A 17,223-nucleotide genomic window follows, 5' to 3' on the forward strand; every position below is an offset into this window, starting at 1 on the left:
GTGCTGTGAGGTGGGTGGCTCAATGCAGGAGCACCCCCTACTGGCCTACCACATGCTATACATGTGTGGTGATTTTTTTATTATTTAAATGAGTTTGCTATGTTGCAAACTGAACCACATCTGCATGCAGTTTAGTTTGCAACGTAGCTATTTGTAATGTTGCAGCCTTTGACAGCTTGCCCCTCCACCATGGGAGAGGCTGGATGAAGGCAGAAGCAGTGAGGGATCCAATCCTTTTTTTCCTCCCAAAGCCTTCCTATATCTCCTGTGGCTAGGGGGTGAGCTGCTGGTAGGCCCAGCAGCCCCTGAGATGTGGAGGACCCCAGTCCTTCCTTTCGTGGTAGTGCTCCCTGGGGCCACCTGGGTGCTGTGCTAGCTGCACAGGCAGCACCCACTGGATCCAACTCTTCCCTGAGCCCATGTGGGGAGCAGTTCCCAGTGGGCTTCCAGTGTGTGGGCTTGGGAAAGAGTTGGATCTCGAGGGACAGCACCCACACAGCTAGCACTCCACCTGGGAGGCCCTTGGGGGCAGTGCTGCTGTGGAGGGAAGAACTGGCTCCCTGCAGCTCAGGGGCTGCACAGCCCAGTGGCAGCTTGCATGGGCAGGCTCCTCTGAAGAAAAAAAAAGTGGTGAGGGGCCTGATCCTTTTATTTTTCCTCCTGTGGAGCCTGCCCTCTGGTCCTGCAGCTGGTCAGGGTGAGCTACCAGAGGGCTCTGAGGTGTGGGGGGCCCTGGACCTTCCCTCCATGGCGGCAGGTGCTGCCTAGGGGGTGCTGCCTGCTAGCAGCCCACCCAGGAGTCCCAGGTGGATGCCACCACTGTGGAGGGAAGACCTGGGTCCCCTCACAGCTCAGGGGCTGTTTGGCCCACCGGCAGATCACCCCCTGGCTGTGGGAGTGGTGGGGAGGCTCCACAGGGAAAAGAAGGGGGCGGGGTGGGAAAGATGGGGCCTTTCGCCATAATGGTGATGGAAAACCCTAAATTGAAATGGTGGCTTTTTAATCCTCATGATTAAAAACCTAGTTTCAATTCAGGGGATTAAACCCCTGGTCACACATACAAGTGGTCCCTGGCATCAAAAACAATGTGAACTGTTGTGGTCTGAGTTCTTCATAGCAGAAGAATTGCTCTATTCTTTTCTGTAGTAAAAAAAAATTAGTAAAAGCTAAGATCTGGCATTTTCCAAGGAAGGCTTGTAGTCTAGTAATGAGTGCCTTGCATACAAAAGGGTTGAGAACCACTGGATAAAGTAAATGGATAGACTATGCATCCACAAGAAGTGTAGATCCATACTATGGCCATGCTTAGAGGGCTTAGATGCCTAAAAATGGAGTCAGTCAAAACCTTTGACTGCCAAAGTTGGGCACAGAAAAGGGCTCTATGTGGATGGCCACCTGTCCTCTCCTGTATTGTTCAGTGCACAAGGTACTTACCTGGGAAGCTGAAAGCACCGGGTTCTAGGTTTTCCTTACCCTATGGGGGTAAATCTGGGTGCCCTTGTCCTCCCTGCATCTTTTTGATTTTCCAGCATAGTACTTTAACTACCCTCAGCCATTGCTCTTGCCTTTCTCCAGTGCTCCTTTAAAAGTGAACCACTATTATAGTAATTGGAAAAAATGGGTCAAGGGTAGCATGGGGGGGGGGAGCTTCTGGGCTAGGCTAGAATGCTGGACCCTCACTTACAGGCCAGCAGCCACCTCACTGAGCTACATACCCTATGACTTGCTCTTTTGTGACCAACAAATGGGCCCTTAGGTGGCCTGAGAAAAACAGAATGTCATCCTAAGTGCACTGGATACCAGAAACCACTGATTGGGCATGTAAATTAAGTTTGACATCTAAGTGTGATTCCATTTAGCTCAGCTTGAAACTTGAACATCTATTAATGTGCCTCCTTTTGTAACACTGACATCTGACCTTTTGAGACTGAATTACACAAGCATTGAGGAGGCAGAGTACCCACCCGCCTTTTGCATTGTTTTTTTTTTGTAGGGATTTGAGTAGGGTGGAATAGACTTTCACTTAGATACCTGAGTCAACTTATGGGCCCAATAGCTGGAGTAGGTTCTGGCCCCAGATATCCAGGGTAGTTGCACAAAGCAGGTAGAAACATCAGCATTTTGGCACTAGGTGCAAGTAGAGCAGATAATCAGCTTGTTTGCCTTGAATGACCAGTTATCTTGAGAGAAGCTGTGGACATTCTTCTGGTAGTGTGAAATGCAGCAACTTCCCCATGAATGGGACAGACAGCTGAACCTTGGGTTACATCTGAAGTCCTAGTGTAGCCTGACCTAGGAGCTGAAAGTCTCTGAGCTACCTAGAGCCTGCACTGAATATAGCTTGGGTGCTTAAGGGCAACTTGATTAAGCCCCATGTCCTCATGGGGCAAAGCACTTCTCCAGCATGTATGCAGCTATAAGCATGAGTAGCTACAGATGTTTTACAGCTAAGATCATGCTTATATGCTTGACTGGAATGTGGCCTTAAAGAAGCAGCTGAGCAGTTTGGGCAATGTCAGCCCATAAGGTGTGGACACCAGCTCAGAGCTGGTTACCACTGCTAAGAAATTGCACCTCCTCATCGTCCCCATGCAGACTTTGCAGCAAGTCCTACAAGCTGGAATGTTTCTGATACTGTGACGATAAAAGGCCCTTGTCACAAGGGTCAGTGTTTCCAAATAGCAAACCATGTTTCCTGTGGGGTTACAGACAGAGCCCCTTGTAGCCAGTCATCGCTATCTGCTCTCCTCTCATGGGGATTCATCAACCGGAGCATGGCAGACACTGCTTCATGTTCTAGCTCAGAATGCCACGTACTCTGCTAGTTAGCCATGGAAAATAAGTAAAGATACCAGGCTGGTAAGGTTTGGATGAGGAGAGGAGTGTGGGGCAATGCATCTGCTCTGGCTGAAAACACTTGCTGTTTTAGAGGATAGCATTGCCCAAAAAGGAAATCTGACCTATTTGGGAAAATACATGGGCTGAGCTGGTGTTCTGGGAAAATGATTGTCTATGTGTTTGCAGTGAATTCAAGGATGGGAAGGCCAAGGGATGTGGAACATTTGTCAGAAGCAGGGAGGAGGAAGAAGGAGGTGGGCTGAGCTGGGCATTTTTGCCATCTTTTTGCAAGGAGGAGAGATCATAGACTGTGACTGCTGGGCTTACCCAACATGGATGGGTCAGTATGTGGTGCCCTCTAACATGGATGAGATGAAACATGGGAGATTAGAAAAGAGAGTAATCTGAAAGATGTGGGGGGAAGTGGGCATGCTAGAAGGAAGGAATAGGCTGCAATCAGATCTAGTCAGGTTACAGAGGTGGGCCGATGGGAACAGGATGGGGTTCAACACTGACAAGTGCAGGGTAATGTACCTGGGGAGGAAAAACCAGCAGCATACCTACAGGCTGGGGAACTCCCTTCTCATCAGTGGAGAGACAGAAAAGGACCTAGGACTCATTGATGCCACAATGAACATGGGCTGACAATGTGGGCATGTGATCAGGAAGGCCAATCATACCTTGTCGTGCATCCACAGATGCATCTCGAGCAGGTCCAAGGAGGTGATCCTCCCCCTCTATGTGACACTGGTCAGGCCACAGCTGGAGTACTGCATTCAGTTCTAGGTGCTGCACTTCAAGGGGGATGTGGACAGCATGGAGAGGGTCCAAAGGAGGACCACCCACATGATCAGGGGTCAGCAGAAGAGGCTACGGGACCTGAACCTGTTCAGCCTCCACAAGAGAAGGCTGAGGGGGAATCTAGTAGCAGTTTACAAACTAGTCAGGGGGGACCAGCAGGCATTGGGGGTGTCCCTGTTCCCCTGAGCACTCCCAGGAGTGACAAGAAACAACGGACACAAGCTAGTGGAGCGTAGATTCAGGCTAGACATCAGGAGGCACTACTTCACTGTTGGGTGGCTAGGATCTGGAACCAACTTCCAAGATAAGTGCTGGCTCCTACCCTGGGGGTCTTTAAAAGAAGGCTAGAAGAAGAATACCTGGCCAGGGTCATTTGACCCAGTACCCTTTCCTGCCATGGCAGGGGGTCAGACTTGATCATCTGCTCAGGTCCCTTCCGACCCTACCAACTATGAAAGGAGTTCACATCCCCAAGGAGGGACAAGACTCAGATTCTATCACTTTCCTTAACACACGATGGGCCTCACTTCATGCTGGTGTCAGAGCTGCATGGGCTTCAGTAGAACAAGGCTGCTTTGCATCAGTAGAGGATCTGGCCTGATTCTATGAAGGAGCTGTAGCCCTGACCAGCTGGAGCAGGGGTGGGCAAAATATGGTCCATGGGCCAGATATGGCCCATGAGGCCATTCTATCCGTCTTGCCTAAAAAAATTAGAAAATTTACTATTTCTCTATCCTTGGTTTCTGTAAAAAATTACAGGAACCAAGGTCAGTAGGACCCAGGGGAAGCCCAGCGGGCTCCCACAACAGCAGACCCTGCCCCGCCCCACCCCCCCAGCCAGAGGCCCCAGCAGAGGCTTCTGGCCTGAGAGCATGTGGCTGCCCTATGCCAGAACCATAGGTAAGGGGGAAGGGGGGGAAAGGCAAGGGAGGACCCCAGGCAGGGAAGGAGCCTGGGGAAAACTAGCCCAAGGAAAAGCTGAGCACCCGGGGGGGGGGAAGCAGTTCCTCACCTGCCCTGTGGCCAGCGCCCCATGCTGCAGCCACTCACATCCTGTGTGGGGCTGCCTGTGCCTGATCCAGACAGCCCCATGCGGGCTGTGAGTGGCTGCATCAGGGAGTGCCAGCCATGGGGTAGGGGAGGTCCCACTTTCCCCACCCCCCTGTACTCAACTTTTCCCTGGGCTCCTTCCCTGCTCCTTCCGGGTGTGGAGAAAATTGGCTCTTCCCCATCCTGTGGCTGGCACTCCCTGCTGCAGTTGCTTGCAGCTCATACGGGGCTGTCCTGAGCAGGCACTGGCAGCCCCACATGGGCTGTGAGTGGCTGCAATGCAGGGCGCCAGTCACGTGGTGAGCGAAGGGTCACTTTTTTCCCTCCCCTGTGCTCAGCACCACCTTGTAACCTAGCCCCACTGCCAGCCTGGTGGGCCCTGTGCAGCTCTGAGCTCACCTGTTGGGGCTGCATGTGGTGACAGCAGCTGTGGCCCCTCCGCTTGCTGCACCAGTCAGTCTTTACCACCACTGCCTCTGGGCTGCCCAGTACATACTCAGGTGGGCAGCAGTAGCCAACACTGCCCGGCATGCCATGTGTGGGGGCTGCAGCTGCTGCTGCTGTGTGCAGCCCTGACAGGTGAGCCCAGAGTCGGGTTACAAGCTGGTGCTAAGTGCAGGGTGTGGGGGAGTGGTCCCTCACTCACCCCGTGGCTGGCACCCCATGCAGCAGTCGCTTGCAGCCTGTGTGGCGCGGCCTGTGCCTGCTCAGGACAGCCCCATATGAGCTGTGAGCATCTGCAGTAGGGACCGCTGGCCATGGGGCAGGCGAGGGGCCTCTTTCCCCCTGTGCTCAGCACCAGCTTCTTCCCTGCTGGTGAACAGGGGGTCAGGGGGTACTGCCCCCTGCCTGTACTGTGGGGCTGGGGGACACTGGAAGTGAGCAGTTGCGGGAGCCAGTGGGAGCACAGGGCCCGCAGCGGTGTCCTGGGGCTAGTGCCAGTGGGGCCAGAGCAGGTTGGCAGGAGCACAGGGTCCCGGCCAGCAGGGACTCTGTGGAGCCAGGCCAGCTCCCCCCTCTCCCTGCTGGTGCAGGCCAGCCCAGCTCCACAGACCCCTGTTAGCCTGTGCCCCACTTTGGGCCCCACTGGTGCTGGCCCTAGGACATGGGACCAATGTCCCAATGTCTTGGGACCAAAGGCATTGGGACATTAGTTCTAAGATGGTGACCGGGGGCAGGACACCTGTGAAGGGGCGGTGCTACCCATGCGGCCCTCGACAGCCTGCGAGAACTGGGTAAGTGGCCCTCTGCCCAAAATAATTGCCTGCCCATGATCTGGAGAAACTTTGGGAAAGCGGCTTCTTTTTCTACTTTACCACTGTGAGATGGCTCTCTCTCACACTGGTACAAGCTAGGCAGAACTCCTGTGAAATTAGCTGAGGTGCTCATCCTACGTATTGTCCTTGCTAATATTACCGTAATAGAATGGGAGCCATATTCGGCTCAATCCACATATTTTTATGCTGCATTGAAGGCCAGTGCAGCAGAGTTTTGCAGGTCACTGATGGATTCTTGGTTCTATAAATTAGATCCATCCAGTCACAATACTTTGCAGCTTTTCCTGGTGACCAGAAATGCCTGACACCAGAATACTGCTTTCACTACAACATTTACCATTCAGATTAATAAAATGGAAGGGGTCTTGTCTTGTTGGCTTAAAACATCTGTTCTACATCCCAACCAGAGAGGTTATCAGAATGTTAGTCAGTTGTAGATATTTGGAAATGTAAAGGGGAGAAAAGAAGCACCATCATGAGATTCACCAAAGGAAACAGAGCTAACATCAAAGCAACAAGAAACAAGAGAGGAGATTGAAAAACCTGTTTCTTGATGGGAATGGGAAAATGCTCCTTTTTGATGTACCTCTTCATTTGCTTAGGATCCAGACACAATCTCAAGGATCCATCTATTTTTTCTTTTATGACCAGTGAATGAACCCAAACAGTTGGTTGCTCTACTTTTTCTATTATGTTGTGACAGAGAAGATTATGCTACCTGCCATAAAGACATTCCAGGTCCCTGGGAAAAGAATGCCAAAGACCATAAGGAGTGCCGGAGAAGTTACTCTGAGCACGAACACTTACCTTGCTGCAGACAAGAAGGGAAAGAACAGGACGGGGGGAGATCACAGACACCTAGATATATCAGCTCCTGTCAGTTCTGGTTGGCTGGGCATGTGACAGAAAGCAGCTTAAAATGTTCCCAGCAACAACTGCAGGAAAGAGAGGAAGACAGGGACGGAACTGGAAGAAGTAAACAGACAAATAATGCTTGGACTATGCCCCAGCAGAGGCAAAGGAGGAGAGTAGAGAACTCTCTCCTTTTGAGTCTTGGAGGATTCTCTCTACTTACCTGAATCCAGAAGAAAGAAGGCAGTGCTCACAGGGCTACTGGTTGCTCGATCCGGGAAAATCTGCAGAGTCCAAAGACAACTAACCATGAGCGGTGGACTTGCAGGCCTGAGGATCCGTGAGAAACCCAAAACCCATTGTCCTGCATCCCGCCTAAGGATAATATTAAGGATAAATAGGGGTATACTGGAGACAGGGATCCCCTTGCTGGAGAGAATTAAGCTGTCCCCACCCAGGAAGCAGAAGCTGAATACAGGGGGCTAGGCATCTGCTATATGATAATATATACAGAACCAAACCCAGGTCAGACAGCTCATTGGGTTGGTCTATCCGTGACCCTCAACAAAACAGAACAGTGTGTGCAGAGAAATCATAGCCAGCCAAAGGTCAACAGCATTTTAGTACAGCAAGCCTCCCTCCTTCTTTTGGTACATCAAGTCATGGCAGGAGAGAGAGGGCAGACGTGTTGAGACAAACCTTAATTAAAACACCGGTGGGGACCTTGAGGCTAGCATACACCAAATCCCACTGGTAATATGAGCGAGCAATCTCATTAAATTAACTCATTTGCTTACATAGGTCTATGTTAACTAATTTATTTAATTCCTTTTCCAGTTTCTCCCTTAGTACAAGGGGAACATTCTTGGAGCATGTAGGGTGGGAGTATTTGGTTCTCTTAATTCTATCTTGCACTCAGTTGAGTTTCCCTATGCCTTGAAACACATCATAACACTCTTATTCTATGTTCTTGCTTTCTAGTCCCTCAATGGCATCCATTCACTTAATTAAAACTAGAGTTTTACATGTCTGCAACCCAATAATTGGCACTAGCTTTCCTGGGATTGTTACAAATGAACTTTTACTATATTACCCTTGTGTCTAACATGCAGTGCACAAACACCCTTGGTTGCAGTCATATTCCCATTATGTGCTTTAAGTCTTACTTTCTTATTCTCATACTCTCATATTCTCACACATTTTTTATTTTTTAAACAATGTATTCTGGTACTACATTGACCTGTGCCCCTGTCTATAATTAAAAAATTATCATTAGTCCACCGCTGTCCAGGGTGATTTTCCAGTCCTCAGAAGAATGCACTTCTTTTTGCATTGTGCCAATGAGGAATTCTTCCTTTTCCTTGTTGTGTAGAGCATGTACCTGCTGTTTCTTGTGTGTTGCATCCTGCTCCTTTATGCAAACCGTTGCAAAATGATTGAATCTTTTGTATTTGTTGTAGTGCTTACCAAATGCAGGCAATTGGATGGGTTTGTGGTAATCCCCACAGCAGCTGCAGCTGACCATTGTTTCTTCAAGCAATTGTCTTTGGCCTCTGCTTGCAAGCTTCATAGTGAAGTCCTCCTCTCTGTATTGCTTGTGTGTGCCTTAGTTTTTTGCAGTCTTAATCCTGTTTAGTTCAGCTTGTTTTGTCCTCCAGCTTCTGCAGCCTAGCATTTATTGTCTCAGCTGCTTGGAACAATGTAACTGCCTTTTCCAAATTAAGCTCAGGATCCTCTAACAGTCTTTTTCTGAGGTTTCTTTCCTTATACCCAATACTATTTGGTGTATGATCGTGGACTCTTTTAGGTCTCCAAAGTTGCACGTCTGGCTCAGCAGTCAGGGGTCTTCGATAAACTCCTCTATTTTTCACATTCTTTCTGCTACCTCACATGGGAATTATACCATTAAAAGGTTTCATTTTATTTGGGTATACAGTATTCCTCAAACTTTTTTATTACTGTGCCATAGCTTTTCTGTTCTGCTTCTGACAGTTGTAGACTATTATAAAGAGACAGAGTTTCTGGGCCTGCTATGTTTAAAAAAAACAACAAAAAAACCCAAAACCTCCCTTGAGTGAATCTTCCCTCTCTGCAGCTCCACTGGCCATCATATATATGGTGAAACTCTGCTTAAATTTCTTCCAGTTTTCTGCTGCATTGCTGGACAGTTTTAACTCCTCTGGAATTCTGAGATGCTCTATTTTTTTCTTTCTGTCTTCGCACTCCATTCCTGGTACCATGCATAGTTCTCAAAAGATTAAGGAATTAAGCTTATATAATGATAACACTTGTTTATTCAGAGAGCAGTACCCTGTCTACAGTTCAGCTGTTTCCTCTTGCAATCCCCAGGTGAATGTAGCAACTTATACATAACACTCTTAAAGGTAGCCAGACATTGTCCAAGAATAGAGAGTGTAAGCAGGCAAGATTCTGCTTCCCCTCCCCACTGCCTGCTCTCTAGTGGTCAGCATCATTTCCCCTCTCTGTCCCCTGCCACTTCTGCCTCAGTTCCTGAAATATCTTGCTATGCTTCTGGTAGGCCTTGGTGTTTCTGGTAACTGCTAACTTCTGATTGGTTTTGCAAACTTAACATCCTTTGCATGTGGACTTTTCTAATGTAGTTATAGAATATAGCATACAAGAAAATCCATCAATATAAGCCTCTACTAGAGTTATCTCAGTGTATCAGGATGTTGAATAAACCCATCATGTCCTCAGTAAATGACACCTGACTGACTAAACCTTCTCAAACCCTGTCTATAATTTCTGTCTCTCTAGCACCAGAAATGGATGACCATGTGATTGCCTATTCGAACATGAAATATGATCATTCTAAAAGTCAGAAACATGAAGACAAAGGTACGGTGTGGAATCAAATACCACTGTAGAAAAATACCTTACATGCGCATAAAAAGAAACCATATTAAATACATTGTCTATCTTTGAACTGCGGCTAACAGCAGCGTTCTCAGAAATGGAAACCAACTTTGAAGTTGATTAAATGCAGCCAACATAAAGCATGACTATAAGCGCATGGCCTATACTGGGCAAACATGTTGATAAGAACGTTTTGTGTGTATGTGGCTCTTAAAAAAATGGGCAGTTGTTCCCCAGGAGAGAGAGAACACTTGGCCCAGAGGTATTGCAATACCTCACTGGCACTTGGAGAGGCTGCAGCAAGCTCCAGCACTCTCTTCTGGTGCCAAAAATGTGTAGCCAAAAGGCTGAGGAACTAGGGGAAAAGCACAGAAGCAATTCCCCATTGCCACAAAGTTGATGGGAACCGTATTGCAAAAAAAAAAGGCAGTTGCTCCCTCAGGAAGGAATGAGCACCAGGCCTAGTGGCCTGGAGTATTCCCAGGCCGGTGGGAGGAAACTGGATCAAGTTCCAACACCTTTTTCTGGTGCAGATGGGAACCTAACAGAATGAAAGGCTGGTGCCAAAAAGATAATTTTTTTTTTTGCAAAAATATATATTTCTATGTAGATATACATAAATACTACTTCTACAAAAACTGTCCTATGGGCACTGTGGCTCACCTGACAGTCCAAAACATATCACTGCCACTACATCATACACATTCCCATCACAACATCCACACCCCACACCCCTATGTCTGCATGCCCACATGACCAACCACAAACATAGGCCAGTACTGACCACCAGAGTAAAATATATGGAAGTATTCATTGAGTGGACCAGCTCTTTTTCAAGTCATGCTGAACCACTACATGGCATATATTTTGCCTTTCTGTTCACTCCCCCAACTGAGTTTCACTTTTCTTTGCCATTTCAAATGATTCACCAGCCTGAAATGTCTGGCAAACATCACCCCAAACATGGGGCCCCGAACACTTTACCCAGAATCCTTCTCTCAATGTATCGCATATGATTAGTGTGGCCCCGCCCCCATGAGGTGAAATCAAACCAGGTTGTCCTATGGCTCATCTACTTAACAATTTTTTGAGCATCATGGGACTTATGACAAGAACATTTGGTTTCAGTTATGAGTGGGGGCTAATTTACACATGGATCCTTTGTCAGGTATATGGAATACATACACATAATAAGCAGTGTTAAGCTGTGGGGTCACTATGACTTTAAATGCTGTTGACTCTGGTGGGGTCCAACTCAGGGAAATATGTGATAAATAATGAGCTTTTTGGCATTGGACTAACTTGATCAGTCAATTTGGAATTTGGAAATAATTTGGTCTTAAGCTAAAAAAAAGTTTGCTCTCTATAGAAGTAGGTTCCAAAGTGCTACAACAGTGTGTTTAAACTTACAGCAGTTTATAGTTTCATAGTTTCATATTTTCTAGGGTTGGAAGGGACCTGAGCAGATCATCGAGTCCAACCCCCTGCCATGGCAGGAAAGAATACTGGGGTCAAATGACCCCAGCAAGGTGTACATCTAGCCTCCTCTTAAAGACCCCCAGGGTAGAAGCCAGCACCACTTTGCTTGGAAGTTGGTTCCAGATCCTAGCCGCCCTGACCGTGAAGTAGCGCCTCCTGATATCTAGCCTAAATCTACCTTTTGCCAGCTTGTGACCATTATTCCTGGTCACTCCTGACAGTGTTCGGGGGAACAGGGACTCCCCAATGCCTGCTGGTCCCCTCTGACTAGTTTGTAACAGGCCACTAGATCCCCCCCTCAGCCTTCTCTTGTGGAGGCTGAACAGGTTCAGGTCCCATAGCCTCTCCTCATAGGGCCTGCCCTGCTGTCCCCTGATCATGCGAGTGGCCCTCCTCTGGACCCTCTCCATGTTGTTCACATCCCTCTTGAAGTGCGGCGCCCAGTACTGGATGCAGTACTCCAACTGTGGCCTGACCAGTGCTGCATAGAGGGGGAGGATCACCTCCTTGGACCTGCTTGAGATGCATCTGTGGATGCATGACAAGGTACGGTTGGCCTTCCTGACTGCATCCCCACACTGCCGGCCCATGTTCATCTTGGCATCAATGATGACTCCAAGATCCTTATCTGCCTCTGCACTGACCAGAAGGGAGTTCCCCAGTCTGTAAGTATGGTGCTGATTGTTCCTCCCCAGGTGTGTCACTTTGCACTTGTTGGTGTTGAATCCCATCCTAGTCTCATCCACCCACCCCTGTAACCTGTCTAGGTCCAATTGCAGCCTATTTCTCCCTTCTAGTGTGTCCACATCCCCCCACATCTTAGTGTCATCAGCATTTTTGAACAGGGTGTTATTTACCCCCTCGCCCAAATCATTGATGAAGATGTTGAACAGTGCGGGCCCAAGGACTGAGCCCTAGGGGACTCCACTGCCCACATCCCTCCAGGTCGAAAATGACCTGTCCACCACCACTCTCTGGGTACGGCCCTCCAGCCAGTTGGCAACCCATTTGACTGTGTAGGTGTCGACACCACAGTCCCGCAGTTTCTTAATGAGAACGGGGTGAGAAACAGTGTCGAAGGCCTTCTGAAAGTCCAGGAAGACTATGTCCGCTGCTACCCCTGCATCTAAGGATTTGGTGACCTGGTCGTAGAAGCCCACCAGGTTGGTCTGACAGGACCTGCCATTAATGAACCCGTGTTGGTTGCCCCTAAGCATAATCTCCCCTACTGGCCCCTTGTGGACATGTGCCAGAATAACTCTCTCAAAAAGCTTGCCCAAGATTGAGGCAAGACTAACTGGCCTATAGTTTCCCAGGTCCTCCTTCCTCTCCTTTTTGAAGATGGGAACCACATTGGCCCTCTTCCAGTCCTCTGGCACCACACCAGAGCACCATGAGTGCTCGTAAAGCCGTGCCAGGGGTCCTGCAATGACCTCAGCCAATTCCCCCAGTACTTGAGGGTTGAGATTGTCTGGGCCAGCTTATTTGAATACATCTAGTCCCTCCAGAAGTTCCCTAAATAGTTCCTCACTAACTCTTGGCCTAGGTGCACCTCCCCTGAGGTCTAAGCGGGGCCCAGAGGGGTGGTGGCTGTTCCGGTCCCTGCTGAGGAAAATGGAGGCAAAGAAATCATTAAATATGTTAGTTTTGTCATCTGGTGTGACGACCAAATTTCCTAGCTTGTCCTGCAGGGGCTCCATGTTACCTGGAACCTTCTTTTTGCCCCCTATGTATTTAAAAAAGGACTTCTTGTTGTCCTTGATCCGGGAAGCTAATCCCAGTTCCATCTCTGCCTTGGCCTTTCTGACTGTCCCCCTGCATCCCTGAGCAATCGCAGTATAGTCCTCCCTGGTGATGGCCCCTCCCTTCCATTGGGTGGACACCTCCCTTTTAGCTAGGAGACATTCCCGGATGCTTTTGGTGAGCCATGGGGGCTTTTGTGCCCTCCTGCCCCCCTTGATCTGTGTTGGGATTACCTCCCTTTGGGCTTGGAGGATCATCTCCTTAAGGAGGAACCACTCTTCTTGGACACCTGGCTCCCCTCCCCTCCGGGACCTCAGTGCTTCCCTGACTATTCTCCTTAGCTCACTGAAGTCCGCCCTCCTGAAATCTAGAGCTGCTGCCTTGCTGTAGGCCTTTGCCACCTTGCACTGAATGGTGAATTCCAGCAGGTGATGATTGATGTCGCCCAGGTGGTTGAGCACCCTCAGCCCCCTCACCAGGTCATCACCCGTGGCCAGCACCAGGTCCAACAAGGCACCTCCCCTAGTGGGGCTGTGCACCTCCTGGGTTAGATGGAAGTCCTGCATTCTGGCTGGGAACCTACGTGAGCGGTCAGACCTGGCTGACTGCTCTTCCCAGCAGATGTCTGGAAAGTTCAGGTCACCCACGATGACCACATCCTTTGACCTAACTACCTCCGTGAGCTGACTTAAGAATTCCTGGTCTAGCTCTTTCCCTTGGTTGGGAGGTCTGTAGTAGACCCCCACCGTTAAGTCTCTTTCCCCTCAACTGCCCTGTATTCTAATCCAGAGCACTTCAGAGTGCCCCTCCTCTGATTCTTTGCTAATTGACGAGGATGTGTATTCCTCCTTAATGTAGAGTGCCATGCCCCCACCTTTCCTCCCTGTCCTATCCCTTCTGTACAGCCTATAGCCCTTGATATTCACTGCCCAGTCTTGTGTTGGGTCTCACCACATTTTAGTGAGCCCCACTACGTCTGGGTTGGTGTCAGCTGGCAGGAGGGTAAGTTCCTCTTGTTAAAAAAATGTAAATGTATTAGTTCTGAATAAAGTAAGTCTACGGATGCTATATGTAAATTGTTATAGCTGTTTTTATTTGAAGGTCAGTTTTTTTTTTTTAATTTTCTTCTCAAGTCCATGTGTTTATGGACAACAGGGTTTGACAGTTGAAGAGAAAGGAGATGCAGGGGGGAGAAACTGGGGGTAAGGGCAGAGACCAAAGGGACTACCTGCCCCCTTAGATTTATTTTCCCTACTGTAGCAGTTGGAGGAGGACAAGTGCAAGACAAACCTCCAATTATTAGTTTCTATATCTAAACGATATCAAATTTATATATGGAAAATTTATACACTCTAATTATTGGGACAGTTATTCTAACTGTCTTATTTGACTTGATATGGTAATAGCACTCTTTTATTCAGGGGCTGTGGTAGAAAAACTTAAAATAGTTTTCATAGGTTTTACCACCATTAAGTGAATTCTGCTTACCAAGAAAAAGAAAATGGCAGTGTCATTTCTCCAAAGTTCTTCTTTAACTTGTTTAGGAAGTTCTGATTCTTTACCTGTGTGACCTTTCAGACCCATTCACTCATTTGTGTTTTCTTCTCTTTGCTTGATTTCATACCCAAAAAGTCATCTCAGATGCAACCCAGCATTCTTGTCCTCATGATATACAAACTCACTGATATTCTTTTCCTTTTAAATATTACTTTGGCTACCCCATCTCATGAAATATAGTCCTACAATGATAAATGGGGGATGAGAATTTCTTTTGCCTCTAGCCATCATTCAAAATTCATGTTTCTGAAGATTTCAGGCATGTTTAATTTTTCTGTATCAGTGACAACAGCAAAGCAGTCCTTCTAGAGCATGTTCCAGGTTGCTTTCTATTACTGATAAAGGTATTAACTGGAATCTGTTATAGCCAAATAAATCGGTATATGTTAACCTGAAACCTGTGTATGCTTAATGACAACCTTTGTATTCTTGGGGTGTTCTCATTAAAAGCTATGACAGATTTTTTCCTAAGAGTTTATAGTCAGTTTCCATCTTAGATTGCCAGGACCTGTGCAAGAGAACAATTGAGTCATTGGGTGGGAAGGGACCTCAAGGATCATCTCATCCAACCATGTTCTGTTAATGCAAATGGCATCCTGAGAAGCACAAGTTCAGGGACAGCTGTATTCTCCACAAGCATCACACAGGGGACAAGATTAATAGATTCATAGATGTTAGGGTTAGAAGGGACCTCAGTAGATTGAGTCCAACCCCCTGCCCTGGGTAGGAAAGAGTGCTGGGGTCAGATGACCCCAGCTAGGTGCATGTCCAGTCTCCTCTTGAAGACCCCCAAGGTAGGGGAGAGCACTAGGGCTGTGCAAAATGGCACTATTCCGTTTCACCTTCAGTTTCACCAGTTTGAAGGAACAGCGTTCCGTTTCGAATTTCATTTAAATTCGAAACTGCTGTTCCACTTTGTTCCATCGAAACTGAAAGGCTGTTTTGATGCTGTTTCAATGTTCTGCTGGGGGTGGGGAGTCAGCCCAGGTAGGCTGACTTCTCACCCCAAGTGTTAGATCACACAGGGAGTGGGAAGTCAGCCCAGCTGAGTTGACTCCCCATTCCTGCTGCTAGATCAGGTGGGGGAGCAGAGTCAGCCCAGCTTGGTTCTCTCACCCCACCCCCCAGTGCTGTGATTGGGTGCGGGGTAGAGAGTCAGCCCAGCTGGGCTCATTCCCTCCCCCCCCCCATGCAGCGATCAGGTGCAGGGTGGACAGTCAGCTCAACTGGGCTCGGACCCCGCCCCCCCAGCACTGCAATCAAGTGTGGGGGCAGAGTCAGCCCAACTGGGCTCACTTCCCCCCCTGCACTGTGATCAGGTGCAGGGGGAGTCAGCCCATCTGGGCTGACTCTAACCCCCCCCCCACCAGATTGCAGCGCTTGGGGGCAGGGGGGGAACTGAGCCCAGGCTGTTATCAGCTTCCAGCAGTGGGAGATGGAGAGTGCCAGGGATGCACTCCTGGCTTGTGCTGGGGGTGAAGCCCTGGTTCTCCCGTGTCTCTCGCAGCTGGCTTTGAAACGCGAAACATTTTCAAACTTTTGAAACATTTTGACTAGCCTCATTTTGCATCAAGGCTGTTCTGAAGCCCTTTATTTTGATTCAATTTTACTGTTTTGAGTTTGAAATTAGTCGAAACAGTGTAGAATCGAAACAACCGGCAAAATTTCACACAGCCCTAGAGAGCACCACCTCCCTTGGAAGACCATTCCAGACTCTGGCAACCCTTACTGTGAAGAAGTCCTTTCTAATGTCCAACCTAAATCTGCTCTCCATCAACTTGTGGCCATTGTTCCTAGTTACTCCAGGGGGTGCCCTAGTAAATGGAGTATCTTCTATTCCTTGCTGCCCTCCTATGATGAATTTATAGGCAGCCACAAAATCATCTCTCAGCCTTCTCTTGCAAAGAGTGAAGAGACCTAGGTCCCTCAGTCTCTCCTCATAAGGCCTTGCTTGCAGGCCTCTGACCATATGTGTGGCCCTCCTCTGAACCCTCTCAAGATTCTCCGCATCCCTCTTGAAGTGCGGGGCCCAAAACTGGATGCAGTACTCCAACTGTGGCCTGACCAGTGCCACATAGAGGGGAAGCATCACCTCCCTGGACCTGTTCATCATGCATCTGCTAATGCATGATAAAGTGTGGTTAGCCTTGTTGATCACTTTGTCACATTTGATGACTCGCATTCAACTTGGAGTCAACTGTGACTCCAAGATCCCTTTCTGCTGCTATGCTGCTGAGGTCAGAGGTCATTCCCCAGCTTGTAAGTGTGTTGGTGGTTCTTTTTGCTCAGGTGCAGAGCTTTGCACTTGTCTTTGTTGAACTGCATCCTATTTCATTCTGCCCATTTTTCTAACCTGTCCAGATCTGCCTGGATCTGTTCCCTACCCTCTGGTGTGTTAACTTTGCCCCATAATTTGGTATCATCTGTGAACTTGGACAGGGTACTCTCCACGCCCTCATCCGAGTCACTGATGAAGACACTGAATAGCACTCGTCCAAGAACCGAGCCTTGTAGGACTCCACTGCCCACATCTTTCCAGTTCAATATCGACCTATCCACCACCACTCTCTGGGTGCAACCCCTAGGCCAATTTGCCATCCATCTTATTGTGTAATCATCTACATCACAGCCTGTCAGTTTATTTACGAGAACAGAATGAGATACTCTATTGAAGTCCTTCTTAAAGTCTAGGTAAATGACATCTACCTCGACTCCTGAATCTGAAGAGCTCATGGTGCCCTCCTCCTCC

General features: G+C 48.4%; 1 protein-coding gene across 2 annotated transcripts in view; it reads left to right on the forward strand.

Moving 5' to 3' along the window:
- LOC149873875 (oxidized low-density lipoprotein receptor 1-like) overlaps positions 1 to 17,223 on the forward strand; it is a 54,543-nt gene that overhangs the window by 23,545 nt on the left and 13,775 nt on the right. The window contains exon 2 of one of the 2 annotated variants that reach the window (XM_090031563.1): positions 9,597 to 9,677. The exons of the other annotated variant lie outside the window; for it this stretch is intronic. Coding sequence (XP_089887689.1) covers positions 9,605 to 9,677 — 73 coding nt within the window. The 5' untranslated portion in view covers positions 9,597 to 9,604. The remainder of the gene's footprint in view (positions 1 to 9,596; positions 9,678 to 17,223) is intronic. 2 annotated transcript variants of the gene reach the window in all.

The sequence above is a fragment of the Crocodylus siamensis genome, chromosome 1 (assembly GCF_052110815.1).
Source record: "Crocodylus siamensis isolate JL-2025a chromosome 1, ASM5211081v1, whole genome shotgun sequence".
In the NCBI taxonomy this organism is placed as follows: domain Eukaryota; kingdom Metazoa; phylum Chordata; order Crocodylia; family Crocodylidae; genus Crocodylus; species Crocodylus siamensis.